This window comes from Phascolarctos cinereus, unplaced genomic scaffold (assembly GCF_003287225.1).
Source record: "Phascolarctos cinereus isolate Bilbo 61053 unplaced genomic scaffold, phaCin_HiC Scaffold_5;HRSCAF=322, whole genome shotgun sequence".
Lineage (NCBI taxonomy): Eukaryota > Metazoa > Chordata > Mammalia > Diprotodontia > Phascolarctidae > Phascolarctos > Phascolarctos cinereus.
Window position 1 is genome coordinate 178,430,637 of NW_027555958.1, and position 26,027 is coordinate 178,456,663.

The window sequence follows — 26,027 nt, forward strand, 5'->3', positions numbered from 1 at the left end:
ATATAGATTTTGACATGTTCTTTGATCAGCAGTAAAATGTTGAGAGCTTAGGCTCATAGACTGAGAGCCAGAACACACTTCACAGGTCATTTGGGGAAAACCTGATAGGTATTTTTACCTTAGGATAACTGAAATTCCAGAGGTTTATTTCATACCTACTAAAATCAAAGACTGTTATTCATGGAGGGTCTAATTATGATCAAACTAATGACTAAAAAATGTATCTCCTTCGGAGCCAGGAATATTTTTTACCTTTCTTTGTTTCCTCTATGCTTAGCACAGTGCCTGGAAACGTAGTACTTGCTTAATAAATGTTTGTTGACTGGTTAATGTGGAAGATACTAGCTGAGATATCCCTAGGATGCCAGAGCATTTTTATATTTTAACAACATAAGATTTTCCCAGGCATTGGCTCAATAAATTGTGAGTTAAAGTAAATATGTTCTATTTCAGGTATCTTCACCAAAAAATAAGTATCCTAAAATTGAGCACTAAAAGGCAACCTTAATATCAATCAACAAGTAGTTATTAAACACCTACTGTGTACCAGAGACTGAGCACAGGGGTACAAAAAGAAATAGTCCCTACCTTCAAGGAGTTTACATTCTGTTGGAGAAAACAACATGGACATAACTTTGTAGAGGATATAGATGAAGAAAGATACATAGACAACTCAGTTGTATATGTGTGTGTATATACACGTACACACACATAATACACACAAATTAATGTGCAGTAAGGACTTTGGTGGCAGGGGAGATGTGGGGGAGTGAAGGGTAAGGAAAAACTTCATGTAGAACATGTTGCTTGAGGTGAGTCTTGAAGGAAACAGGATTCTAACAGCTAGAAATGAGGAGTGAATACATGTAAGTCAGGCAGTGCAAAGATGGAGATGGAAGATGGGAGTAGTGTATGTAAGGAACAGCATGAAGGCTAGTTAAGATTGGACTGTAAGCTTCTGAAAGTGTTAATCTTTAAGGCTTGAAAGGGATGTTGGAGCCACGTTTTGAAGGACTTTAAATGTCAGAAATGTTTTGTTGTTCTGCTTTAGGAAAATCACTTTGGCAGCTCTCCTCTTCCAAGCTTTTTCTTTTCTCTTTTCTGTTGAGGGTGTCATCATCCTTCCAGTTAATCAGCTTTGCAACCTCAGTTTTCAACTTTTCTTTGTCCCTCCCTCTTCATATATAAGAAGTTCTGTATCCACAGCTTTCTCATCATTCCTATCTTCTCACTAAACTTTTATCTCACCATTTTATCTATTATTGTAGTACCCTCCTGATTCACCTCCCTTCTTTGAAGTTTTTTCCTTTCCAATCCAGCTTCTACACAGCTAAAAAATTACTATTCCTTCAGCACAGGTCTGACCATGCCATTTCTCAGTTCTAGAATTTTCAGTTTCTGGCACACAGTAGATCCTTAATAAAGGCTTATTGAATGAGTGATACATTCAACATACACAATACATGATTTGAGAGTCCTTTCTTATTGTAGTGATATAAGTAATGGTTGAGGTAGATGTCACCGTCACTTTTTTCCTTCATTTTCATTCTTTGCTGTCACCCATTAGAATAAAACTTCATGACAAACTTCATGACAATTATTCATTAAAAGTTAACAAGCTGATTTTATTGAACTCACTTAGTTCTGGAGTAGTGCACACAGAAAAGAGAAGAAAATAGAATACCAATAAAATTAATACCACACAGCTGCAATAAGCCCTTCTGTTTATGGGGCTATGTTTTTATATGAGGTCACATACAATTTGTGTAATATACTTCAAGTTTTTCTCACTGGTGATTCAAAATAGCTCTCAACAAATAATCTCTTCATTTTTGTCTTTGCTTTAGACAGCAGTCTATATTTTGCTTTCTCATGTCAATGGGAATTCCATTTCTTAATATATTTGTATGCTTGTGTGTGTGTGTGTATACCTGTGTATGTGTAAAATATAAATACATATAAATATGTATTTAGATACATATTAATTTATTAAGGTAAATATAAAATAGGAGATACATAGCTATAGATATGTATCTGTGTGCACACACACACACGTGCACACGCAGAAAGGAGGAACACTAATTTCTAAATAGAAGTTCGTTGCTATTGCAGGGAACCAAAGATCACAAGAAATGTTTCTTATTTCTAGCAACACCTTGGTACTAGAAGAACTACCAAGAAAAAACTCGTAAGCCTTCACATGGAAGCACAGATTCCAGGAAAGGGCTAGAAACATTCCCAGTGCCCCTTGCCAGGCTCAGTACAATAAAAAAGCCCACAACTGTCTTTTACATTGTGTCTTTCTGGGTTTTTCACATATATACTTTTCAATGTTCTTTGATAAAATTAAGAAAAATTATACCATGCATGAGTTGTTACTTTGGGTTTGTAAAATGTTTTAGATGTAAGGAAATTGATGTTGTACCCTGAATATCCCAGGCAACCGTAAGATTTGTGCATGTTATAAACACACTTTTGTGTTTAGAATAAAAATTTTAAATTATCCTTCTAAATCCTTCAGATTGACAGAGTCTAACTCTATATAAAACTTATATTTGGGGTAAAATGTCTGCCAAAGTTGAAAATGCAAAAGGCTAATCAAACTTCTTGGAAAATATAATGTTGGCATTTTCAGTTGGTTATTTCTTTGTATACCAGACCTGTGATTTTATCAATGTTGGGACCTCCCAGGCAGGAACTTTCTTTTCCAGTGCCCGTTGGCATCATCCCTGTGATGTGTCTGAAGGAGCTGCATTGGGGCCCTGAGAGAGTGACTTCCCTAGTACATGTCAGGAGCAAGATTTGAATCCAGGTCTTCCTGACTTCATCACCAGTTCTCTCTTTACTCTGCCATGCTGGTTTTCAATGCGTATTGAAACAGCCACTTCTGATAAGAAAAGTAATATGTTACATCTCAAGTATGTTACATGCTAGGAGTTAAAACAGCTAGGTTCTGGCTTCATCTTTACCATTACTGTGTGATTTTGAGCAACTTGTATAACTTTTCTGGGCCTTAGATTATTAATCTAAAAAATTTAAGGGTTGAATTCAAAAGATTTCTCAAGGCTCATCAAGTTCAAAAAGTTCTGTGAATTTAACATAGTACCTTTTCTTAAATTGCTTCCCTTTATCTTTGATTTTTATTAGGTTTCTGTTTATTTTGCCTTTATCCCTCTTTTTGAGGTATTTTATGTATTGGTTGCCATTTTAGTAAAAGATCTAAGAATGTCAAGATACTAAAAAAATCTCTTTACTTAAACGTTTACAATTTGCAATTCACTTTTCATTATGTCCTCCGTACATTATACATAAGTGAGGTCTTTGCCAAAGAAACTAATATTCACTGTATTCAGTTAAGAATGCCTACCTTTTCTAATGACAAATTTAGAAGTCATTGTTAATACTGGCAAAACAGTAGTCAAGGAATTGGGGTTTGTCTTTTTTTACTTATTTTTTTCCCCTAATTTTCACTTGAGAAAAAAAGAGAAATCATAAGTAGGTGATTGTAAAATCTCCTTGGAGATTTAACTGGTTTCATATCCTTTCTTAAACATTCATCTACATAGTAAGTTTGAGGGCACCCAAATTTGCATTTGGTAGTTCATTTGGCTTTCCTGAAAAGTTGCTTCACATCCGCTAAAGAAGGGGTGAGGGACCTGCAGCCTTGAGGCCACATGTGGCCCTTTAGGTCCTCAAGTGCAGCCCTTTGACTGAATCCAAACTTCATAGAACAAATCCCCTTAATAAAGGATTTGTTCTGTAAAACTCGGACTCAGTCAAAAGGCCGAACCCTAGAACTAGAAGGCCACGTGTGGCCTTGAGGCTGCAGGTTCCCCATTTCTGCACTAAAGCATTTAGCTTTTTTTTTTTTAGATCTAAAGAATATTGTTAGAAGTACAAAGATCTAAGAAACTTCTAATTTATGAATTCATTTTTCAGAGATCTTGCAGCTGCTATTGATCGAATGAACAAATATAATTTTGATTCTATGATATATGTGGTAAGTAAACAAAATAAAGAGTAGAAGGCTGGAATTCCTTCCTCATAAACATCAATTATGCAAGTGGGCCTTTGGAGCCATTCTGGAAAGCAGTAAAAGAGATTAATTTCTGCCTAGTGTATTGGATTGCTACAGGAACAATGTGATACCAAGCATATTTAGATGGCAATTTTTAAAGAAAGCTTTAAAAAAGTAATTTCTTTTGCTTCATTAAAATGAAATTTTACTGCACTTTGAAGTAACATTGCGAATATATCACCTTTTCTATTATATCATGTAGTTTTACTCTAGAACGGAGGTTCTTAATCAGAGGTACACATTCCCCTTAGAGAGGGAATAGGTCCCTTAACTTTTTAAAAATATGTTATTGACTGTATTTCAGTATAATTACTGTCCTTTGTAAAATCTTACACATTTATTCTTTTTCTAAAAAGGGGTTCCTGGATTTAGCCAGACTGCTAAAAATGGGTTCCATGACACAAAAATGGTTAAGAACTCCTGTTCTGTTGGAAATTGTACTTTAACAGTTTCACCTGAATGAATAAATCTTTTCTATAACTTCAGCCCAGTTAGTCTTCATTCTGTTTCTTGGCCATTCTGAAGGTTCCTTCATCTCCTACAGTTTTCTTCCATTGCCATCCCCAAAAGAGTCAGCCTTTAAACACAAAAACTTCAGAACTTCTTTGCTGTGGTCTCCCTCTTAAAAATGTAAATCTTAAAGGTTAGATATTACTCACGTTTACTATCTCTATAGAGTTCCATGGTTTTTGTCTTGCTTCACCATCATACTTTGTAATCTGCATTGGTACACTGGATGTACATGTATACAGTTATCTACTTATTGACCAATACACTAATTTTTGTCACTGTTATTGTTTAGTGAGATATGTTAAATTTGTTTAGGCTTTGTTTGTTTGTTTTAGATTAAACTTGAAATGCTCACTTTTCTAAGTTTATTTTCTTTCTAAGACAGATAAAGGCCAACAAGATCACTTTCAGCATGTATTTCAAATTCTGAGGCTTATGGGATATGAATGGGCAGAAAGGTAATGTCTACCTATATAAGTAATATATTTCTAAGCTTTGGATAGCAAACAAGGCTAACAATAAGTATTCTTTGATAAATTATTAAAGATCTGAAGTCAAACTTTACTTTTTAGGTTAAGACCTTTCATAGAGAGAGATTGAGTATTTTTAATTTTGTGTATATCTTTTTTTTAATATTGTGTCTATATTTCTAACTTCAAGTATTATTTTTATTAACATGTTTTGTTTTTATATCACTTGCATTTCCCAATACAGAGAATGAACCACCTCTTATAACAAAGAATAAGATGGGAAAAAAACAGTTCAGTAAAACTAACCAAACACATCAGCCAAGCATTTGTAATGTTCAGCCTTAACCTAGCCTTCTGCCTTTACAATGAATAGAGGATGGGTGGAGGTTCGTTTTCATTAATCTTCTTTGGGGCCAAGATGCTCATTATAATTTCATAGCATTTAGTTTCAGTCTTTTTTATTTTCTTTCCATTTTCATTGCTATACTCATTTTTTTTCCATATTGCCTCCTTATTTCACTTTGCATCAGTTCATATAACTTCCCATATTTCTCTGTATTCATCATGATCCTTGTTTCTTACAGTGTGGTGGTAGATTATTCATGTTTGTTTAAACATTCCCTGATTAATGGGCATCTGCTTTGTTCTTTGCTATTACTAATATTGCTTCTATAAATCATTTGATGTATGTGGTACCTTTCTTTTTATCACTTACCTCCTCGGGGATAAATGCCTAGGAGTATCTTCTGTAGGCTAAAAAGTATAAACATTTTAGTCATTTAGTATAATTCCAATTAACTTTCCAGGGTGGTTGGACCAACTCACAATTAGTATGCCTGTCTTCCCACAACCCCTCCAACATTGATTATACCCATCTTTTGTCATCTTTCCGGTTTTCTGGGTTACTGAAACTTAAGGGCTATTTTGATTTGCAGTTCTCTTATTAGTTCTTTGGAACAATCTTTCATATAACTTTTAATAGTTGACAGGTCTTTTGAGAACTGTTTGTTCTTATGCTTTGATCAGCAGTTATTATTTTACATGAATTTGACTTTTTACTGCTCTTAGTTGCTTGACTTTTAAAGGTCTCATCCCTTTTTGCCCACATAAATGGAGTTCTTCATATTATGTTATGCATTACTTCAGTAATTTGATAATGACTTATTTTAAGTGAAGAGGGTTTGTTAGTTTTTTATTCAGTTGTTCAATTTATTCAGTTCTTTCTGCCAATTTCTGAAATGGGGTTATTGAAAACCTTGATCTCTGCATGTTAAGGAGAGTTTCTAATTCTTTTAAATTCCTTTTAACTCAGTTGTCTGTACTAAGTAAAAGGTATGAAAGTTCAGCTCCTCTCTCCCTCTTCAGGTGTCAGCATGTTCCCTTTGGAGTGGTTCAAGGAATGAAGACTCGAAGAGGAGATGTCACTTTTCTTGAGGATGTTATAAATGAAACTCGCTTAAGGATGCTAGAAAACATGGCTTTTTCCAAGAGTGAGTTTACTTCTTTTTAAATGTTGTTATACTCAAAATTGATCTGTTGTGATTACTACATGAAAGTGTATTATTTAGCATAATTAACTAATTATCAGAGTAGCTTCCATCAGTTCAAGATACCAGAAGTTTTGCAGATAAGCTCAAAGGAAGTAGCGTGAACTCTGAAATAACTATCACACCTGTAGAGGCAGCTTCAGTCTGCCTTAATTTCCACAAGAGCTTTGTGACGATTTCTGGTTTACAGTTTTGCTTATCACAAATATGATTTATCGAGTATAGTCAGATTGGTCTAATTTAAGACCAATTATTGCTAATGTAAGAAAGTAAATAAATTACTCACTGTGGACCTATTTGTTCTTGCTAGTTTCCTATTCACGTATATTTTAGGCAGATTATATCCTCCACTTTAATTGTCTGGCACAGTGTCATATACATTAAATCCACTAGCTTTGGTTTGTCAATATTTTACAGCAACTAAAGACCTAGAAAATCCACATGAGATTGCAGAAAGAGTTGGACTTGCAGCACTCATTATTCAGGTCAGTTGAAACTGTGCATCCCCTTCTCAAAGTTTCACACTTGTGAAAACCAAGCTGCAGAGTTCTTCTTTATCTTTTCAGGACTTCAAAGGTTACCTGTTGTCCGATTATAAGTTTAATTGGGACCGCATTTTTCAGAGTAGGGGTGATACAGGTGTTTTCCTGCAGTACACACATGCCAGGCTGTCTAGGTAAGCTGAGGTTCCTGGGAAAAGGTCCCTCTTCTCTATCCTCCTCTTGCGTCTTTCTCCCCACTTTCAGTAATTTGCTGTTGTAACCTTCTAAGAACAGGTTCCTTTCATTGTGTTTTTAAACTTCCCATCACTAATTTTTGGGCCTGGACCAATAGCTGTAATTAAAGGATAACTGACTTTTATTATGTGTGGTTTTTGTTTTGGAGTACATGATTTAGTCCATTTTATCTCCAAATTCCTATTATTTCGGACTTCTCCTACACCTTGGAAAATTTAAAAAAATGTTGAATTGCTTGCTTGCCCTCAAATGGTCATTCTTTAAATAGCACTAGTAATCAGTAATGGAGTGAGGGAAAAGAAATGGAAGTGGGAAGACTAAAATGAAAGAATGTAAGGAAAGTCGAAGAATTCCCAGTTTAAAAGCTAAAGCAGTAAAGCAAATGTTATTTGTGTCCTAAACACGTGATAATTTATTTCCCTTTAGTTTATCACATTTCTTAGTCAGAAGCATGTCTAGGTCTTAGACTAAAAGGAGTAAAAAACAAAACGAAAATTATTTGTACAAGATCTGAAGCTGAACTTTAGAGAATTCCAAAGAGTTTTCTAGGTCAAACAACTCCATCCATCAGAGTCTGGAGTGTTCCTTTTGAGTCAGAATGCCTGAGCTGTTTGGGGAGATCCTTGATGACAGCCTCCCTACCTGCCCCCGTAAGCAAGTATTGGATTTGATAGTTCTTCAAGGAAAAAAAATACAGCAGTGTTGTATTCTAACTTCACTTCCTTGATTTTGAAACTATTTTCATTTCTTCTCTAGTCATTTACTGTTTAACACCTTGCATTCCAATCCAGCAAACAGTTATTATCATCTGATATGTGTAAGATGCTATGACAGGCACTGATCAGGAACACCATCCCCTTAGGAAGCACGTGAGCTGAACCTAGAGGAAGTTAGGGATTCTGAGAGCTGTCCCAGAGAAAAGGGCACATTCTAGGAATGGAGAACAACCTGTAAAAATATTTCAGGGGCAAGAGATGGAGTGTGAAGTTAGGAAGATTACAAGTAGCTGTTCTTTGTACTTTTTAGTGTACGTGTACTTTGGCTGGAGAGTCCATAAATATTACCAGACTCCTGTTGCAAAAAAAGTTTAAGAACCCCTGGTATAGAGAAAATGAAAAGAAGAGGAGACCTACAATAATCCTAGGGGATATTCATGGTTACAAAGATAAGACATGAATGATTCAGTAAAAAGTCAGGGAGGAACAACAGTTTGGAGAGAGTGGTGTCATCAAAACCCAGGGAGAAGAGTATTCACAAGAGGGTGGTAAAGTGTTAGATACTACAAGAAAGGACTATGGTAAGCTCAGAATTTAGCAGTTAAGAATCATGGGGAATCATGGGTAGTCTAGAGTCTGAGTTCACCACTTAACTGAAACTGCTCTTTCAGTTGAGGTTGTAAATGGGAGGAAAGGAAATAGAGGTGAGTAAAGGTAGCTTTTTCTTGGAGTTTGGTTGTGAAAAAGAAGAGAGATGAAGAAAGGTAGCCTAATCAGTCAACTAACATTTATAAAGTGCCTACTGTGTGCCAAGGACTCTGCTAGGTACTGAGGATACAAAGATAGAAAGTGAAGCAGTCTCTGCTCTCAAGGAGCTGCTTACATTTTATCAGGGAGGACATGTACATATGTATAAGAATATAGAGGAAAGATCTATGTAGGATAAATACAAGGTAGTTAAAGAAGGCAATAGTAGTTGGAAAGGCTTTGTGTGTTCAAGATGTGGTGCTTCAGTTGTCTTGGAGTAAGTGATGGATCCTGGGCCACAAAGATAAAGAGGGAGTCTTTCCAAGCATAGAGTAATGTATAATGGGGCTGGAAAGATAGGTTGAGACCAGATTGTGACTGATTTTAAAGGCCATGTAGAAGAAGACTTTATGTTTGATTCTAGAAGCAAGAAGGTGCCCCAAGAGCCAATAAAATAGGGAAGTGACATAATCAGAAGTACTCAAGAAAAATCGCTTTGGCAGCTGTGTGAAATAGGGCTAAAATGGGTAAAGACTTGAGGGAGGGATCTCAATTTGAAGGCCATTGCAAGAGAGGAGAGCCTACACTAAAGTGCTATCTTTGTGAGGAAAGAGAAGGGATTAGAGATGCTGTGGAAGTTAAAAAAAACCCCGACAGGATTTGCACCTGATTGGATATATAGGGTGAGGGAGAATGGGGTAGATAGCTTTAAATGGCAGGGACAAGGATTTTTAAGGATGGGAAAAACCTAGGCATGTTTGTGGGTAGCACTGAATAATCTAATAGATAAGGAGAGATTGACAATAAAGGAAAAAATAGATTTTCCGGAGGATGCAGGACTTGGTGTGGCATCAGAGATACAAGGTGGGCCATCTTAGCAGATCCTGGAGCAAAAGATGAGAAAATGAGTGATATAAAATAGGAAGGAAATTCACAATAAATGGCCTCTATTTTCTCAATATCATATGCGCTGATAATCTCAGCCTGCATGGTTATGGGAATGATGTGGGAGATTTAAGGAAAGAAAAGAAACAGCCACCTTGGGGAGTGGCATTAGGAATTAGGAAAGAATAGAAGGATTGATATGCAGCAGTAAGGGCCCATTTGAGAACTGACCCTTTTGAAAAGCTTAAGCAGCAAAAGAATAAGGAGACAAAGGGCTTTACAGAGGACAAATGAGGCAGAGTTCCTGGGAGTGATTTTTTGGTGGAGGGGAAAAGAAACAGAAGGGGAGGCTAAGAGAGATTTATTGACTCACATAGTTGGGGTGCCCAAGTAGAAGTCTATATAAATGAGGGAAGAAGCAGTGGGTAGATCAGGCATCATTTGAATCTCACTTTGATCTGAATTGTTCAAAGGATGGTAGACACATTGAATTAGGCAGAGAAGCAGGAGGGGATGGGAAGAGAAAGGGAGAAAAGATGAAGGGATGGATTAAAAGAGACTGCAGCAACATATCAAAAAGATTATATACTGCAGCCAGGTTAAATTAATACCAGGAATACATGGTTGATTCAATATTATGAAAACTTATCAGTAAGTGGGCCTTTTTTAAATGTGGTAAGTAGTATTTTAAAATCAAGAACCAGCATTATATGTAATGTATGGTTATATGTAATGGGGATATAAACTAAAAACCTTTTCATTAAGAATAAAGAGTAAAGCAAGGATGTCCATAATCCCCACTACTTTTTGATACAATGCTAGAAATGCTAGTGATAGCAATAGCACAAGAAAAAGAAATTGAGGAAATATGAACAGGCAAAGAGAAAACAATGTTGCCTTTTGCAAATGATATGGTTTACTTAGAGAACCCTAAAGCATTAACTAGATAATTAATTGAAACAGCAACTTTAGCCAAGTTGCAGTGTTTTTTAAAAAACCCTCAGATCATTAGTATTTCTATATGTTACCAACAAAACCCAATATGAAGAAGAGAAATTCCATTTAAAATAACTACAGGATGTATAAAATATTTGGGAGTCTCTACCACCAGCACTCATAGGAACTATGTGAATACAATTGCAAAACACGTTACACTCAAGAATTCATACCTAAATAATTGGAGAAATTATTAATAAAAATGACAGTACTCCCTAAATCAATTTACTTATTAAATTAAACTGCCAAAGAATTACTTTATAGAGCCAAGAAAAATAATGAGATTCATCCAGAGGAACAAAAGATCAAGAATCTCAAGAGAAATAATGGAGGGAAAAAAAGTGAAGAAGGAAGCCTAGCAGTCCCATATCTCAAAACTGTACTACAAAGAAACAGTCATAAAAATAATTGGTTAAGAAATAAAAATGTGTATCAGTGGAACAGATTAAGTACACAAGGTATAGAAACAAATGCACCTAGTACTTAATGGCCCATAAACCTGAAGACCCCAGCTACTGGAGTAAAGACTCACTAATCAATAAAAACTGCTTGGCAAACTTGCAAAGTTTGACAAGTTAAGTTTTAGACCAGTACTTCATACCATACACCAGGAAATGCTGCAAGTGAATATATGACTTAGACATAAAAAGGTTACATCATCAACAAGTTAGAAGAGCAAGAAATTGCCTTTTATATGGATAGAAGAAGAGTTCATAATCAAACAAGGGATAGATATTGTTGCCCGCAACCACATTGTACACCGAACGGAGAGGCGTGAAATAACTTATGACATGGGCCAGGCGGAGTAGAATTACTGACTCAGTTTATTCATCTGAGGGCACAGAATATATAGGGAAGATCTAGCCTAACTTCAAAGAATCCTCCCTGTGAGATACTCCCCAGAACATCTGCTGAGGATGTAACAATCATGAATTTCCTCCTTATCAGGGTTCCTAGATTGGGCTGTGGATTCCAAGGTTTTCCCAGGCGCCTAGGCACCACCTGCATAGAGGAGTAAATATGTAAACCTAAGGTTCAGAGAGAGAGAAGGGATGTCTCAGAGACCTCTTTATCAGGAAGGAATTTGGGGAGCCGTACCACTTAATCCCTGAGCCCTTTGGGGTGAAAGCCTGAGCAGAGGTCAAACTCTGCCTTGGATCTTAAACCCTTATCAGACTCTTAAGATTGGCCCTCAACAAGATATGATCACAGAAGATGGAAGACACTTTTTATTACATAAAATTAAAACTCTTTGCACAAACAGAACCAATGCAGCTCCAATTAGAAGAGGAATGGTTAAGTGGTAGGAGGGCTGGGAGTGAAGGACGTTTAAAAGGTTAAAGCAGGTTTCTCTGATCAAGGTCTAATTTTCAAGAAATGTAAGGAACTCATTGAAATTTATATGAACCATTACCCAGTTGATAAGTGGTTAAAGGATGTTTCTCAGGAAGAAATCCAATCTATAACCATATGAAAAAATACTCTATATCACCAAAAATGAGAGAAAGGAAAGTTAAATCACCTCTGTGGTTCCATCTCCCACCCATCAGATTGGCAGAGTTAATAACATAAGTTAATGACATAGAATTAAGGTTGATGACAAATGCTGGAAAACATGAGGAAAAACAAGTACATTAATATGTTATTGAGGGAGTTATCAACTGGTCCAAGCCAGTGGACTTGGGAGGAGGGAAAGGAGGAGAGGATAGAAAATAAATGCTTTTTAATTGGAAAAAAAATCCTAAAACATTACATAAATGTGGTTGCCATTATACTTTGTGCCTCTCACAAATCTTTTTTATATTCTTTAATGTTTTCCCCCATATTAGAGGGTAAGTTTCTGATGTGTAGTAGGTGCTTAGTAAATATTTGTTGAGTTGAGCTTATTGTGATGCTTGTCAATAGCAAATAAACTATATGGCTATCTTTAACTCCTGTGTATTCTTTTCCTTCTGATTTTGGTCTCTTGAATTGTAGTTTAGAAGAGACATTTGAGTGTGGTCATCTGAGAAACATCAATGCAGCTTGCTTACAAGACCCACAGTCTGTCTCCATACTCCAGCATCTCCTCAGGTAATTTTCAGTGTAAAAGCATATGTTTCTGTTAGTTGGAATTACCAGTAGTGTTGAACATAAGTAGGTCGTCTACTCTATTTCTCATGCCTCTAAGAGTGCTGCACCTAAAGTTGTCATGATGAGGTAGTTATCCTTTTTAAAAATCTCAGATGTATTTTTAAGATACTGGTTCATTCCTCATGGGTGTAAATTCCTGCCCTTAAATAGGATGGGTTATTCCTGACAGGTTATTGCCACAACTAGCTGTGCTGTCTATCCCATATCAGCTCTTCTGGATCTTGAGCCCCATTCTTGTATGTGTAAATCAGTTTTCCCACTTAAAAACAAAGAAAGTATATTCTAGAAAAGGGGAAATGGCCTGGAACAATGCTTCTTTCTAATAGCAGTTATCGGGGGCAGCTAGGTGGCGCAGTGGATAGAGCACGGGCCCTGGAATTAGGAGGACCTGAGTTCAAATGCAGCTTCAGACACATAATACTTCCCAGCTGTGTGACGCTGGGCAAGTCACTTAACCCCAATTGCCTCACTAAAACAACAAAAAAACCCAAAAAACACTAATAGCAGTTATCCTGGGAATGACTTCCTGAATGGAAGTAGTTTTCCCCCTACAGCAACTGAAAAAAACAGTATACTAAGTTTGAGGGTACAGGTCATTAGAAGTGCTTTTATGTATGCAGAACCTAACAGCATATTGGTGAGCAAAAGACCTACCTTAGTTTTCCTGTGCACAGTAGAGCAGAGGATATTTCCTCAGCTTGAGCAATGGCTTTTTACCTAAGTAGGAAAAACATAGCTTTGCTAAAGTTCATAAGTCAGTTTACAGCCTCCCCTTTGGCATAGTGCTGTCTCCGTGCAGCTAAAATAAATTAAATTTCTAACTGATTGTTTCAAGATTCCTAGTTAGCTTAAATTAGCACATCTAGTGGTAGTTTCTGTGGTTCATAGAGTTTTTTCCCTTAAAATGAAAAGGGTTGATCAAGTTCTCCTACCCATTAAAATTCCTACATTTAATGTCAAGTCTTTCAAATGAGTGATTCCCTGGTAAATCAGCATCTACATTAGGAAAGAGAAGAGCAAATATGCCTCTCACCACAATTATGTATCCAAAAGGTTAATTGTAGGATATTCCATAGAAATGATGGTAAGAAGGAGGTGGTACAGATCTCTTATATCAGTGTCCAGCATGATTCATAGTATGTTTGGAGTACAGTGGCTCCAAAGTGCTTCCCAGTGCTTCCCAGCTTTCTCCTTTCTTGTATAGCCAGCAACCCTTCTCTGAAAGTTGTTGACCATTTTGCATTCCAGTGTAACACTGTAATTGTTGGGAACCAAAGTGTTGTCTGTTGTCTTTGTTTCTGGATCTGTACTTAAGGTTATTTGAACACAGATTGGTTTATGGGGCAAAAGAGAAAAGGAAGGGGAGAAAAGAATTGGACTTGCTCCATCACCTTTTCTTATCAAAATAAAAGCCTTTTCATGGCACAGGCTGAGAAACTCTGCAGGGCACAGGTTATACCGTGCACAAGTGATCATTAGGTCATAACAGGGTTGTATCAAAACAAAGAATGGAGGGGCCATGCTTTGTTATTCGTGACCTGAATTTCTCTCCTAAACTCTAAAGCATGTGGTAGGTACAGTAAACAAGCTAATATTCGTTTGGAGCTTTTGTTCAGTACTTCATATGTTGGGGTCTCTTGCATCAGTGAGATGGATCAAAAAGATTATGGCTGAGGACTAGAGTAGGCCCTAACAGAATGACAGTGATCATTCTTTGAACCTATTCTTTTCATCTCTTTTCTTAGGTATGATGAGGTGCTTTATAAATCCTCTCAGGATCTTCAGCCCAGGCATATTGTCAGCTACCTTCTAACACTGAGGTAACAAGACACTTTTCTTGCTGAGTGCCTTTTAACCCACAAAAAATAGGAGACCCAGAGAAATTTACCTCAGGTGACCAGACCACAGTGTTGGGAGGGTGTAATCTTACTTCCAGTGATTGGCTGATATAACCTTTGATGATCTGTGTTTTAGAAATATAGAATATAGGGGCAGGTAGGTGGTGCAGTGGATAGAGTTCAGCCTTAGAGTCAGGAGGACCCGAGTTCAAATTCAGCCCCAGATACTTGACACTTACCTGGGCAAGTCACTTAACCCCATTGCCTAGCCAAAAAAAAAAAAAGAGAGAATATAGTCTTTAAAAATCTCAGACCCTTCATGCCCATTAAGTTCTTACTTTGAAGCATTTTTCATTTTTCATCCTACATGTCACTATCATTGAGGATACTCATATTACAGATGTGTTTTCTTAAGCCAAAGTCTATTTTTACCCGAGATCTTTCAGCCAAAGACCTTTAGTAAATGAGGCCTTTAGCTTAGATATTAGAGGATATTCTCAAAATCATGGAGATGGGAGATGGTGTTTATTTCATCTTTGCAGTCAGGTAAGTTTATGATATAATGTATTTCCTTGGCATTATACTAAAGATCCCTTGTCTATCAGAACCACCTAGACTTATAAACTCTTGGACAAATTTTGAACAAAGGTTGGGTCCAGTCTTGTGAAAAACAATCATGTCTTCTAATAAACGCATTATTACAGAAGCCAAAAGGGAAAAGCAAATATTTTGATACATCCCTTGGTTATAGAAGTATATTTCCTCTTCTTTCCTCATGTTTCAGTTGACTTTTTTAAAAAAATCTTACTTGGTAGTTGAAATTTAACATTAACGTTTAGGGATTTATGCAAAGCATAACAGTTATGAGCAAGGCGACATGAATTTTTTTTAATTAACTATTGCTTAAGGATGATTTACACAGTCAGAACTCTTGAAATAGGCTTCTGCTTGATGATACACCTAAACAAAGAATCTCAGAGAAGCAAATGTTTTGGTTTTGGTGTCTTAGGAAGTGAGAAGAGTGAACTATGGTGGAAAAAGTAGCTTGCTCTTTTAAGTGGGCCAAGTAAGAACTAAATGATTACAGGTAACTGTTTGACAGACTTAAATAAATGTGAATAGTTAGCATGCACAGCAACCTACACACCTGGGCAAATATATTGCTCCATATTTTAAATTGGGGGGTGGGAGGTGAAGACACCTGAGCAAAAACAAAGCCCATTACTCTCCAAAAAAGAACTTACTGACTTCTCACTTTGGAAGAAAGCATTGAACAGGATCTAGTCCTACCTCTGCCAAAGCTGTGTAGCTTTGTTTAAGTCATGTAATATCTTGACCCCCTTCCCCCCCAAAATGAGGTCATTAAGGTTATATCAATTTCTCAAGCTGGTCTGTGAAAAGTGAATAGTAATGGGGGGGAGTCATTGCTAATCATTTTTCTGTATGAAAATTATGTAGTGAGAATACAGGTGGGATCATTTTTTGTTATGAAAGTAAGTATAATTATATAATTTCCTTGGTTCCACTCTAAAATTCCCTTGATTTATAGGAATGGCAGTAATAAGGGGCCCAAGGATGTTCTGTAGCATGATAAGGTTGTTTCCAACGGTAATATTCATTAAAATGCTCCTTATAACTATACTTTTCTCTCTTCCTGTTTCAGTCATCTTACAGCTGTGGCTCACAAAACACTGCATATAAAAGGCAGCCTCCCTGAAGTAGCTGAGGTTTGTTACTACTTTATCACTTGGGTTTTCTATTATTTCCTACACAACATCTAGTTAATACAGTGGAACTTAAGCTTTAATGTGTGGTACATATTTTTCTAAAATAATTCTGCCCATATATTTGTTCCTTTGTCTTTCTGATTTTTAAACAATTAATCATGCTTTTGAAAGCATAGCTCTTACTGCAGATGTTGGGAAACATCCTCCAAGGATCTCATAGTTCAAGAACGACAATATTATTACAACAAAGCTATTTACATTAATTTTTGTATTGGAAATTGAGCCTCTGAAGTTTGTTTTTTTTAAGGGTTGTAATAAGTTCAGCTTTGCTGTTTCACAAAAATCTGTTTGCCAAGTGCAATTGCCAGCAACTATGTACAGGTAAAACAACTATTGATACTTTGACTTTTGTTTTATAGGCCAGACTTCATCTTTTTAAAGCTGTCCGTTCTGTCCTAGCCAATGGAATGAAACTTCTTGGAATCACACCTGTATCTAGGATGTAACTTGTAAAGAAAAAGCAGTGGAATCCCAGTGATCTCTTTTACAGTTGAAAATGAAAAGGAATTTAATATAAAATTTTACCTGTGTCAAAATCCATATTTATAAGTCTGAATTTGTGTTTTAAGAATTCCTATAGTTTTACTCTCTTAATATTTTTTATTTTTTAGCAAAGGAAAATAACTGTTTGCCTTTTTCCACTGCATCACAAGGATGATGGGGCCTTCTAATTCAGTCGTTAACCTCCTATAAGTATGGTTTCTTCCCAATAGGATGGAGCTCTTTGAGTGTAGGAACTGTCTACACTTTTCTCTTTGTATACTCAATGCATAGCACAGTACTTTGTTCATAGTAAGCGCTTAATAAATTGCTCCTTCATTCATTGGACCTAGGCAGCAAGAAAACTGAGACACATTTAACAACCACACATATGTGTTTATGAAATTGGGCTCAGACTATTTTTATCTATATGTAGAACCTATATATCCATAGACGTAAGTCTGTAATCTAAACCCAGTTTCGGAATTGTGTGTGTGTAAATAGTCTGGGTTCAACTTCACACTTTTCCACAATCTCTTTAACAGTTAAATGGTGGATAGGAGAAAGTGAGAAACAGTAATTCAGGTAGCCCAGATACTTAAGCATCTTATTGGTCTGATAGTTTCATATAAAACAAAATTTGTGTTTATCCAGTATCTGCACATAGTGATTATACTATACTTTCTCTCTCAAAATGTGAACTGTCTGGGCCTAGTATAGAAAGTCAGCCCTTAAAAAGCATGCTGAGAACAGTTGGCACAGTGAATACCAAAGACAGTCTAGGATGAAAAAATAATACATATTATAATGACAAAGCATTTTCTTACATAATCTTAATGGGAGATAAATATATACATACACTCACACTCTCTAAAGATTAGGCATAAGGATTATGTAAATAAATTAGGTTTATTGCTGATTTCCCCATGAACATTATGGAGATTAAAAAAAAAAACACTGGTTTCACAAATTACTCTTGATGAATCCAACAGCTGATCGTTTTATAAAAGAGTACAAAAGTGACATAAAAAGTTTTATGAAGAAAAATTGGAATTGAGATTACTAATGGCACAGATACAGTGCTAAAGCAGCACTAAGTCACCACCTAGATATAATTAGAGTCACCAAGTGGATTCAGTCTAAGAGGAAATAACATGTTCAGTCTGTTTCTGAATTGACCCATCCTGCTTATGCATCTTATTTACAGGAGGCCTAAGCCTCTGTTGGAATAAGATTACATGCACTGCAAGGTGGAGAGGGATTTTCTCTTACCCTGGTACTTGACCAAGAGTCCCATTAGTGCAGAAAAAACTTTGGCACTTTAAAACATCATCTAGAACCACACCCCACGTTATTTTTTTAAAGCACTAAAATTCTTTTTATGTACATTATATACATTAATTCCTGTTTTCCTAAAATTGTACAAAGTGAGCCCCTTTTCATGTTGGCGACACATTCCTTAACTAAGTAGGAGTAAGTTCTCATGCCATACATTCAGTTTTTTTGTTTTGTTAAAGCTACCTTCTAGGATTAGCTTAAGGCTGTAGTTTTTGTTTGTTTGTTTGTTTGTTTTGTTTTAATATAAACATTTTAATCTTAGAAACAACATCACATATGAATTAGTTTCTCTTTTGAAGCGGTTTCTTCCACTTGGATTACTGTTGTATCTTGTCTGGGTAATCCATAAAGATATATTGAAACACACACAAGAAGGGTACCCAAAGCAAAGTTGAGTGCTGAAAGAAAACAAAACAATTTCATTATTGATTTCCTAAGTCACTTTTTTCACTGAACATTTCTTAAAATCTTTTGTGTAGTTTCCAACTTTCAAACTAGACAAGAAATAGTTTGATTTTAATAACTCATTACTTTGAAAATAAAACATTTGTCCATGAATGGCTAAGTAACACTGGAAACAGTCACTATCAATTTTTCAAACAACGATATATTTTGACCCTTGTACTGTGTCACAAATAAAAAGGGAGCTTAACATGTTTGTGCTTTGATTTCTATGTGATTTTAGGCAAGTCACTTAACCTCTATATGCCATGGCAACTTCCTACAGAACTATTTCTACAAAGGCTAATTATTGGAGCTGACCACAGTTACAAAGTCACAAGATCCTTCAGGTATCTAAGCACCACACCATGGATTAATCGCATCTTCACTCTGTACAGGGGAAACTTTAAAAGACTTCTACTAGTTATTTGACTAGATAAATGTAGAGTGTGGTAATGATAACTTATATCAGTCCAGGCTTTTCTATCTTAAACCTGGATTCCAAGGAATAAAATGAACCATTAGTGGTCAAGAGAGAATTTTAAAAGCCCAACAAATGTAAAAATCCAACAAAGGTTCATTTTGAGGAGACTTATTGTTAAATACCAGTTTTACCTTAGCACCTGGCCATCTTCAAAACTGCCACTCATTAAGTAGAGATTAAAAGAGAAAATGACTGACCTTGTGTTTACTTTTCTTGAATTTCCCTAGGTGAGAGCAAAAGCTGTCCCTGTCAGGTGTCACATTAAGTGTTCTATCCATGTTCTAACAACTGCCAGGGATAAGCAATCTTAGTATTACTTATTATTACTAGATTTTTATCAGCCTTCTTCAAATATTTCTTTGTCATGAAGGTAGTAACAGGTGAGAACTATGATTAAAACCAAATTTGTAAAAGAAAAAAAAAAGTGGTATAAGAAACCTCTTACAATACTGAGAGGGTAGCAGTGGCCTCAGATGATATCTAAAGGTCAGGAAGACCGAAGTTCAATTCCTGTCTGACATATACTGTCTCTGGTCACCTGGATAAATCACTTTAACCTCTCAGTGCCTTAAGCAACCTTGATGAAGTTTCAGAAAAGATACTTCACTTCATTAGCGGAGGACCCTTCTTTGTCAAGAACTCTCTATACCAATGAAATCAAAAATCTTCTAACACCTGAATTATGAAAATAGCAATTAGCCTCTATAAAGCCTTTATTCAGGATTTCCATAATGTGAAGTCCTTTCTATAAATTAATCTGTTCATCAATACCAAGAGCCACCTGGTATGTTTATGCCAATACATTAAAAACTGGCCAGTTTTCTTCCTTTCATTACTATAGGATTTCATGACAAATTAATTTGCTATCATAACAAATACCCAGGAAGGAAAATTATTACAGCATAACATATAAAAAAGGCTTTTGTAATGTCAGCCTTGTTGCTTAAATCAGAAGCTGTTTTAATACTGGCTATGGACTATTAAAAAAAAAAACCCTTTATTAAATGGGCTATTATGAGAGTGGTGACAGAATGACCCTAGTAGTTACGAATTATGTATTTTTTTATTTTTATGTAATATACATAAAATTGACATCTAACAATGTGTCTAAAAGAGAAAATAAAATTCTGGTTTAGGTTGTTTCCAAAAACCTCTAATTATTAGATTAAGATATTCAAAGAAACAAGCTTTAAAGATTCAGAGTAAGGTGACTTACACTTCCAATGATTCGAGTTAAACTATCCCCACTTACTATATTGTAAATTGCAAAAAATAATAATAATAAAATAATAATAATAATAATAAAAAAATAAATTTCCTAGTGACTACTTTTTATTTTACTCATCACCACAATAGCAATAGTCAAAAGCCTGTAGGACCTCTCATTTTATAGATGAGGAAGTGACTTATTGAGGCAAGGGGCAGAGTCAGGATAAGAATACAGATCTCTTCCTCCAAATCTAGGGTTCTTTCTACTACACTAACAGTATTTATGTTGCAGGGTCTTTCTCTGGGTTGGAAAAAAAGGCAAAGTTTAACTTTGCAACAAAAGGCTCTCTAAAGCTACCAACTTAGCAGATTGGAGCTAGCCCACGATAGTTTTCTTGCTCCTAGGATAGCACTTCATTTGACGCTACAGGAGCAATTCCAAACCTCTCCCACCTGTGCAACCCATACTGTTCTCAACTGTGAGAAGCAGCAAACAGCTAATCTTAAAATTAGATGTGAGAAAGCATCAGTAAACCTTAGGACATACTTATCTGTAATCCAAACAGTAGGACTGAAGCAACAGTAGAAAGGACAATGGCTGCTGCTGCAGAAAATCCTTTCATGATGTTGTCTGTGTATTTTACCACAACAGAAGTATAGAGTCCTCCAACACTGGCAAGCACTAGGATATAAACAGAAATAAGATCATCATTAACAACATTCTGTTGTGTGGTGAATTTTCAGAGACATTTTGCCTTTGGATTTTAGGTAGCCTCTAGCAAATATGCCAATGAAAATTAAGTTACTGTTTCTTTCTAATAAGATTTCCTCGTAGATGCCCAAGGGGACTACATAACTTACTGCTGAATAGACAAAGATTTTCCCTCTGATAAGTTTTAACTATGAAGACAAATTGCTTGGAATCAGCTATACCACTAAAGCAAGTCAATAAAATCAAAATTATTTTCTTTAACTGGTATACACAGTAGTGAAGAAATAATTTCAAAATACTGTGAAGCCTTAAAATTGACTTATAACAAGGTAAACCAACTCCCAGAATACTTACAGATAACAAACCAGACGTAGTATGTATAGCCATAGAAAAATCCTTTTTCTATAACTTCACCTCCATCTGACATGTAGACAGCAGCTAATGTCACTACAATTCCAGATAAATACATCTGGATATTTCTCACCCATAAGGAAGTATTTGAACTCTTTAAAACTTTTTCAAAATATACTCCTGGGGAAAAAATATATATAAATAAAAAATTTAAATACCAAAAAAGACAAATCCAAAAGAAAAAAAACTAGCTGACAAATAATAATAGTTTCAAATAATTTAACTGCTTCTATCACTTAAGTGATGCTATGCAGTACACACTGCTTATTTATGTATCTAGGGCACAGGTGTCACACATACAGCCCAAGCAAGATTAAAATAAAATTGCAAAATATTTGACAAATAAAAATGCAATAAAACATAAATAACACTTCATTTTAAAACTAAGTCAGTATGTGGCCCAAAGGGATCCTTATGTAAAATTTAGTGGTCCCAATTCTATTTGAATTTAATACCACTGATCCTGGGGAGTTGTAACTCTTACAGAACAGGCTCAGTTCAGGGACCACCTCTTCCATGAAACCTTTCTAGATCTCTGTACCTTTTCAAATTACCTTGCATTTACTTACCTGTGTACATATTGTATTTTCGAATAAAATTAGCTGGTTGGCCATTCAATGTTTGTGACAATAATAGCAGTTTTTGTTGTTAGGTCGTTTTTCAGTTGTGTCCCACTCTTTGTGACCGCTTTTGGGGTCTTCCTGGCAAAGATACTGGAGTGGTTTGCCATTTCCTTTTCTAGTTCATTTTGTAGATAAGGAAACTGAGGCAAACAGGGTTAAGTTAAGAGACTTGCCCAGGATCACACAGCTAGTAAATGATTCTGAACTCGGGTCTTTTGAACCAACTCCCTGCCTCCAACACATACACATAGTAACTTGTGACACTGATTTCTTATATAAAAATTACCCTCATCTGTACATTTTTTTTGAAAGTACTGGGGGATGGGAGGGCAAAATCTTTTTGTTTATTATCGTCTAAGGACAAAGTATCTTCCTTTAATATTAATAACATTAGTTCACATTAGGTTCTCTGGCTTGTTTTAAAGCCAATGACAGTTTTACTGCTGGGAGCTGGAATTGTATTATTATAAAATGAACCATTTTCTAATAAAAACCAATCTAGTTATAAGTACACTAAATTTTCAAAGTAATACTAATCACATTTGAAATGGTTATAGTACAAACTATTTAAAACAGAATTTAAAACTTAAGTCTTTTTTCATTTAATAGTAACTCACACTTTAAGATTTGTAAAGTGCTATACATATTTTGTCATTTAAAGTTTCTCATTCACAGAATTTCAAAGTTAAAAGGAATCTCTGTGACCATCAAGTCCCATCTATATCTAAAAAATTCACCTGGGGCACACTGAGCAAGCGACATTTAGCCTCTGAAGGGCTCCAGTGTGAGCAAAACAACTGTATCCCAAGGCAATCCATCCCACTTTTAAGTAATTCCAATTGCCAGGAAATTTTTACATGTCAGCCTGCCTAAATTTGCCTCTTGTTAGTGCTCCTAGTTCAACCCCCAACACCAGACAGGAAAGCCCTAATCCCTCTTGCATGTGATGGCATTTCAAATACTTCAACAAAACTATTATATCCCCCTTGCGTCTTCTCTTCTGCAAGCTAAACATCCCCAGGTCCTTCAGCTAACCCTCATGTGGCCTAAACTTGGAAGACCTTCATCACAGTTATCTGGACTCATCAATGTCCTTCCAACATTGTGGCACACAGAACTAGCCAGAATCTTCCAGATTGGGGGGGGGGAGAGGAAAACCACTTTTTTCCTGGAATCTGGGCCTTTATGACTGCTAAGATTAGCTAAGAATGCATTAACTTTCTTGGCTGCCTTACCACACTCAATTCAGTTTTAGTTTGCAGCCCACTAAAGCCACTATATCTTTTAAAGATGAACCAACCGTTATGCAGCTATGCCTCTCCTATCCTGTACTTTTGTGAAGTTGGTTATTTGAACTCATGTGTAAGAATTTATATTTATGGCTACTAAATTTTATCTTACTTGATTTGGCCCGATGCTTTATTTACACTGTCAATAACTTTGAATCATACAATCCAATATTTTAAGTATCCTTCCTAGCTGTGAGGCACTCCACTGGAGACCTTCAAAAGTTAACATCAAATCAGTCATCCAGCCAGTTGAGTTCATATAATTATATCTGCCTCACAGCTCTCCGCCTTTTCTACAAGACCACAAGAGACTTAGACTGGGACATTAATTTTACTTTAAAAAAAAAAAGCTTTACAGGCAAATGCAGAGTTAACAATTATTTAAGTGCCTTTTGTGTGCCAAGCAACAGGCTAGGTCAGGGGTGGGGAAGCTGTGGCCTTCTAGGTCCTTGGGTGTGGCCTTTTGATTGAGTCCAAGTTTTACAGAACAAATTCTTTTATTAAGGGGATTTGTTGTGTGAAGTTTGGATCCAGTCAAAGGGCTACCCTTGAGAACCTAGAGGGCCACGTGGCCTTAAGGCCGAAGGCTCCCCACCCCTGGGCTAGGCTCTAGGGATACGAGTTCAAATGAAACAATCCTTGTTCACACAGAATTTACATTCTAATGTGGGAGACCAGTACACATAAAAACGTACAGCATAAATATGGAGTTAGTAAGTACAAAGTAGTTAAATACAAGATAGGGAGGGAGGGTACTAGCAGTTGAAGGAAGCGGAATCAGGAAAAGCTCTATGCAGAAGGTGGCATTTAATTACATCTCAAAGGAAAGGTAAGGAGGGAATACATTCTAAGCATGGGGAGTGGCCAATAAAAAAGCAACGATTCATTATTATATAAGGGACAGAAAGGCCAGTTTGGCTGTACCACAGAATGTATAGGGGGTGAGGGGAATAATGTCCAATTAGGCTACAAAGATAGGTTGGGGCCAGGTTATATGGGGCTTTATTTAAAGGACAAACAAAAGAGTTTGGATTTTATCGCAGAGCCAAAGAGAAATCACTGAATTTGGCTGAGCGGAGGAATCACAGGTTCAGATCTGCACTTAAGGAAAATTACTTTGATAGCAGTGTGCAGAATGGACTGGAGTGAGAGACTTGGGGCAAGGACAATTAGGCTTTTTCAGTAATGTAGCTGACAGGTAATAAGGGCCTGAACTAAGGTGGTAGTTGTAAGTGGGGGGAAAAAGAGTTGGAAAAGGAAGATGTTATAAAGGAGAAATGGCATGATTTGGCAACTTATTTGGATATGTGGATGAGTCAAAGTGGGAGGATAACGCCAAGACTGCAGACCTGGGAGACTAGAAAGATGGTGGCACCTTTGACAAAAACAACAGTTTGCAGGAGGAAAAGACTGGCCTGGGGGTTGGGGGTGGGGAGAGTAGGGGAACAGAAAGAAATTCAGTTTTGGACATATTGAATATGAGATGCCTCCAGAACATCCAGTCTGAAATGTCCAGTAAGTAACTGGTGATGAGGGACTGAAGCTGAGGGAGGGACTTGGGGTTGAAATAGAGCTCTGAATCATCTGCATAGAGATGCTAATTAATCTAACAGGATCTGAGGAGGTTACCAAGAGAGTATAAGTGGGGAAGAAGAGAGCCTAGGACAGAACCTTGGCAATTACCTCACATTTTCAGTCTGGTTTAAGACCTTTGGAAATAGTGTTTGTAAGAAATTTAATCAACTGAAAAGTCTATGTAAATGAAAAACAGGAGAGTGCTTAATGAAACATTGTTACTAAGTAAAAAAAAATGCCACAAATTGGCAGTAAAGAAATGATGCCTGAAGCTGGTTTTGCTATAACCTTCTCCCAAAGAAAAATGCTCTACACTTCAGTTGTAGAAGAGACTAATACCACATATCTTTTTCCTACCTCAGAAGGTTTGTTAATGAGATTAAAAAGTATACAGGAAGGGTTCTTACTTGCTCACAGGAAAGGCTTTATAAAACATAAGATACTGTTGTTTTCTAGTAACCCCACATGTCCTTCCTAGGTTCCTTTTTTTTATTTCAAGATTTAAAAAATCAATTTGATATTTATTTAAAGAAACCTTCCATTCCTTGGTAATTTCCTGCAGTTAGAAGCCAGGAGCAGTGGGTGGAAGTAATATTCTGAAACTGTACTGTCCTGTCATTTCATAAATTACAAGTATTGTTTGCTTTCAAAGCTTAGGGGAAAAAAATGTAAATGAAGATATTCCTACTGCTTGGAACTGCTGAGCCAAGAATAACAAGGGCTCACCAATTACCACTAACTACTATTTCTTTAAAAAGTAAATTTGTAAATAAAAAAGTTCACTACACAGTATCATCTATTTTTGATTTACCATCCTGTAATCTATCACAGTAAAACTCCATTTATCTAGAATTATCAGGGAATAAGGTTTTGGATAAATACATTGTTTCAGGTACTGAAACTAATCACTACTCAATAAGCTTCCAGTGGCTCCTATTACTTCCATGATTAAAAATAAAATCTGTTGGCTTTTAAAACCTTTCACAACCTGGACCATTTCCTACCTTCTTGGTCTTACACT

The 26,027-nt window shown here is 36.2% G+C and overlaps 2 protein-coding genes across 3 annotated transcripts in view; one reads left to right on the forward strand and one right to left on the reverse strand.

Moving 5' to 3' along the window:
• Positions 1 to 16,984, forward strand: part of RARS2 (arginyl-tRNA synthetase 2, mitochondrial) — a 69,282-nt gene extending 52,298 nt beyond the window's left edge. For both annotated transcript variants that reach the window (XM_020976293.2, XM_020976294.2), the window contains 9 exons: positions 3,940 to 4,000; positions 4,970 to 5,046; positions 6,424 to 6,548; positions 7,023 to 7,090; positions 7,172 to 7,281; positions 12,664 to 12,759; positions 14,565 to 14,639; positions 16,321 to 16,384; positions 16,804 to 16,984. In XM_020976293.2, coding sequence (XP_020831952.1) covers positions 3,940 to 4,000; positions 4,970 to 5,046; positions 6,424 to 6,548; positions 7,023 to 7,090; positions 7,172 to 7,281; positions 12,664 to 12,759; positions 14,565 to 14,639; positions 16,321 to 16,384; positions 16,804 to 16,890 — 763 coding nt within the window. In that variant the 3' untranslated portion in view covers positions 16,891 to 16,984. The remainder of the gene's footprint in view (positions 1 to 3,939; positions 4,001 to 4,969; positions 5,047 to 6,423; positions 6,549 to 7,022; positions 7,091 to 7,171; positions 7,282 to 12,663; positions 12,760 to 14,564; positions 14,640 to 16,320; positions 16,385 to 16,803) is intronic.
• Positions 16,985 to 17,814: 830 nt separating this feature from the next.
• Positions 17,815 to 26,027, reverse strand: part of SLC35A1 (solute carrier family 35 member A1) — a 44,071-nt gene continuing 35,858 nt past the window's right edge. Inside the window, exons 6-8 of the mRNA XM_020976295.1 lie at positions 21,463 to 21,639; positions 20,944 to 21,078; positions 17,815 to 18,660 (exon numbers count right to left, since the gene is read on the reverse strand). Of these exons, the coding sequence (XP_020831954.1) occupies positions 18,533 to 18,660; positions 20,944 to 21,078; positions 21,463 to 21,639 (440 nt within the window). The 3' untranslated portion in view covers positions 17,815 to 18,532. The remainder of the gene's footprint in view (positions 18,661 to 20,943; positions 21,079 to 21,462; positions 21,640 to 26,027) is intronic.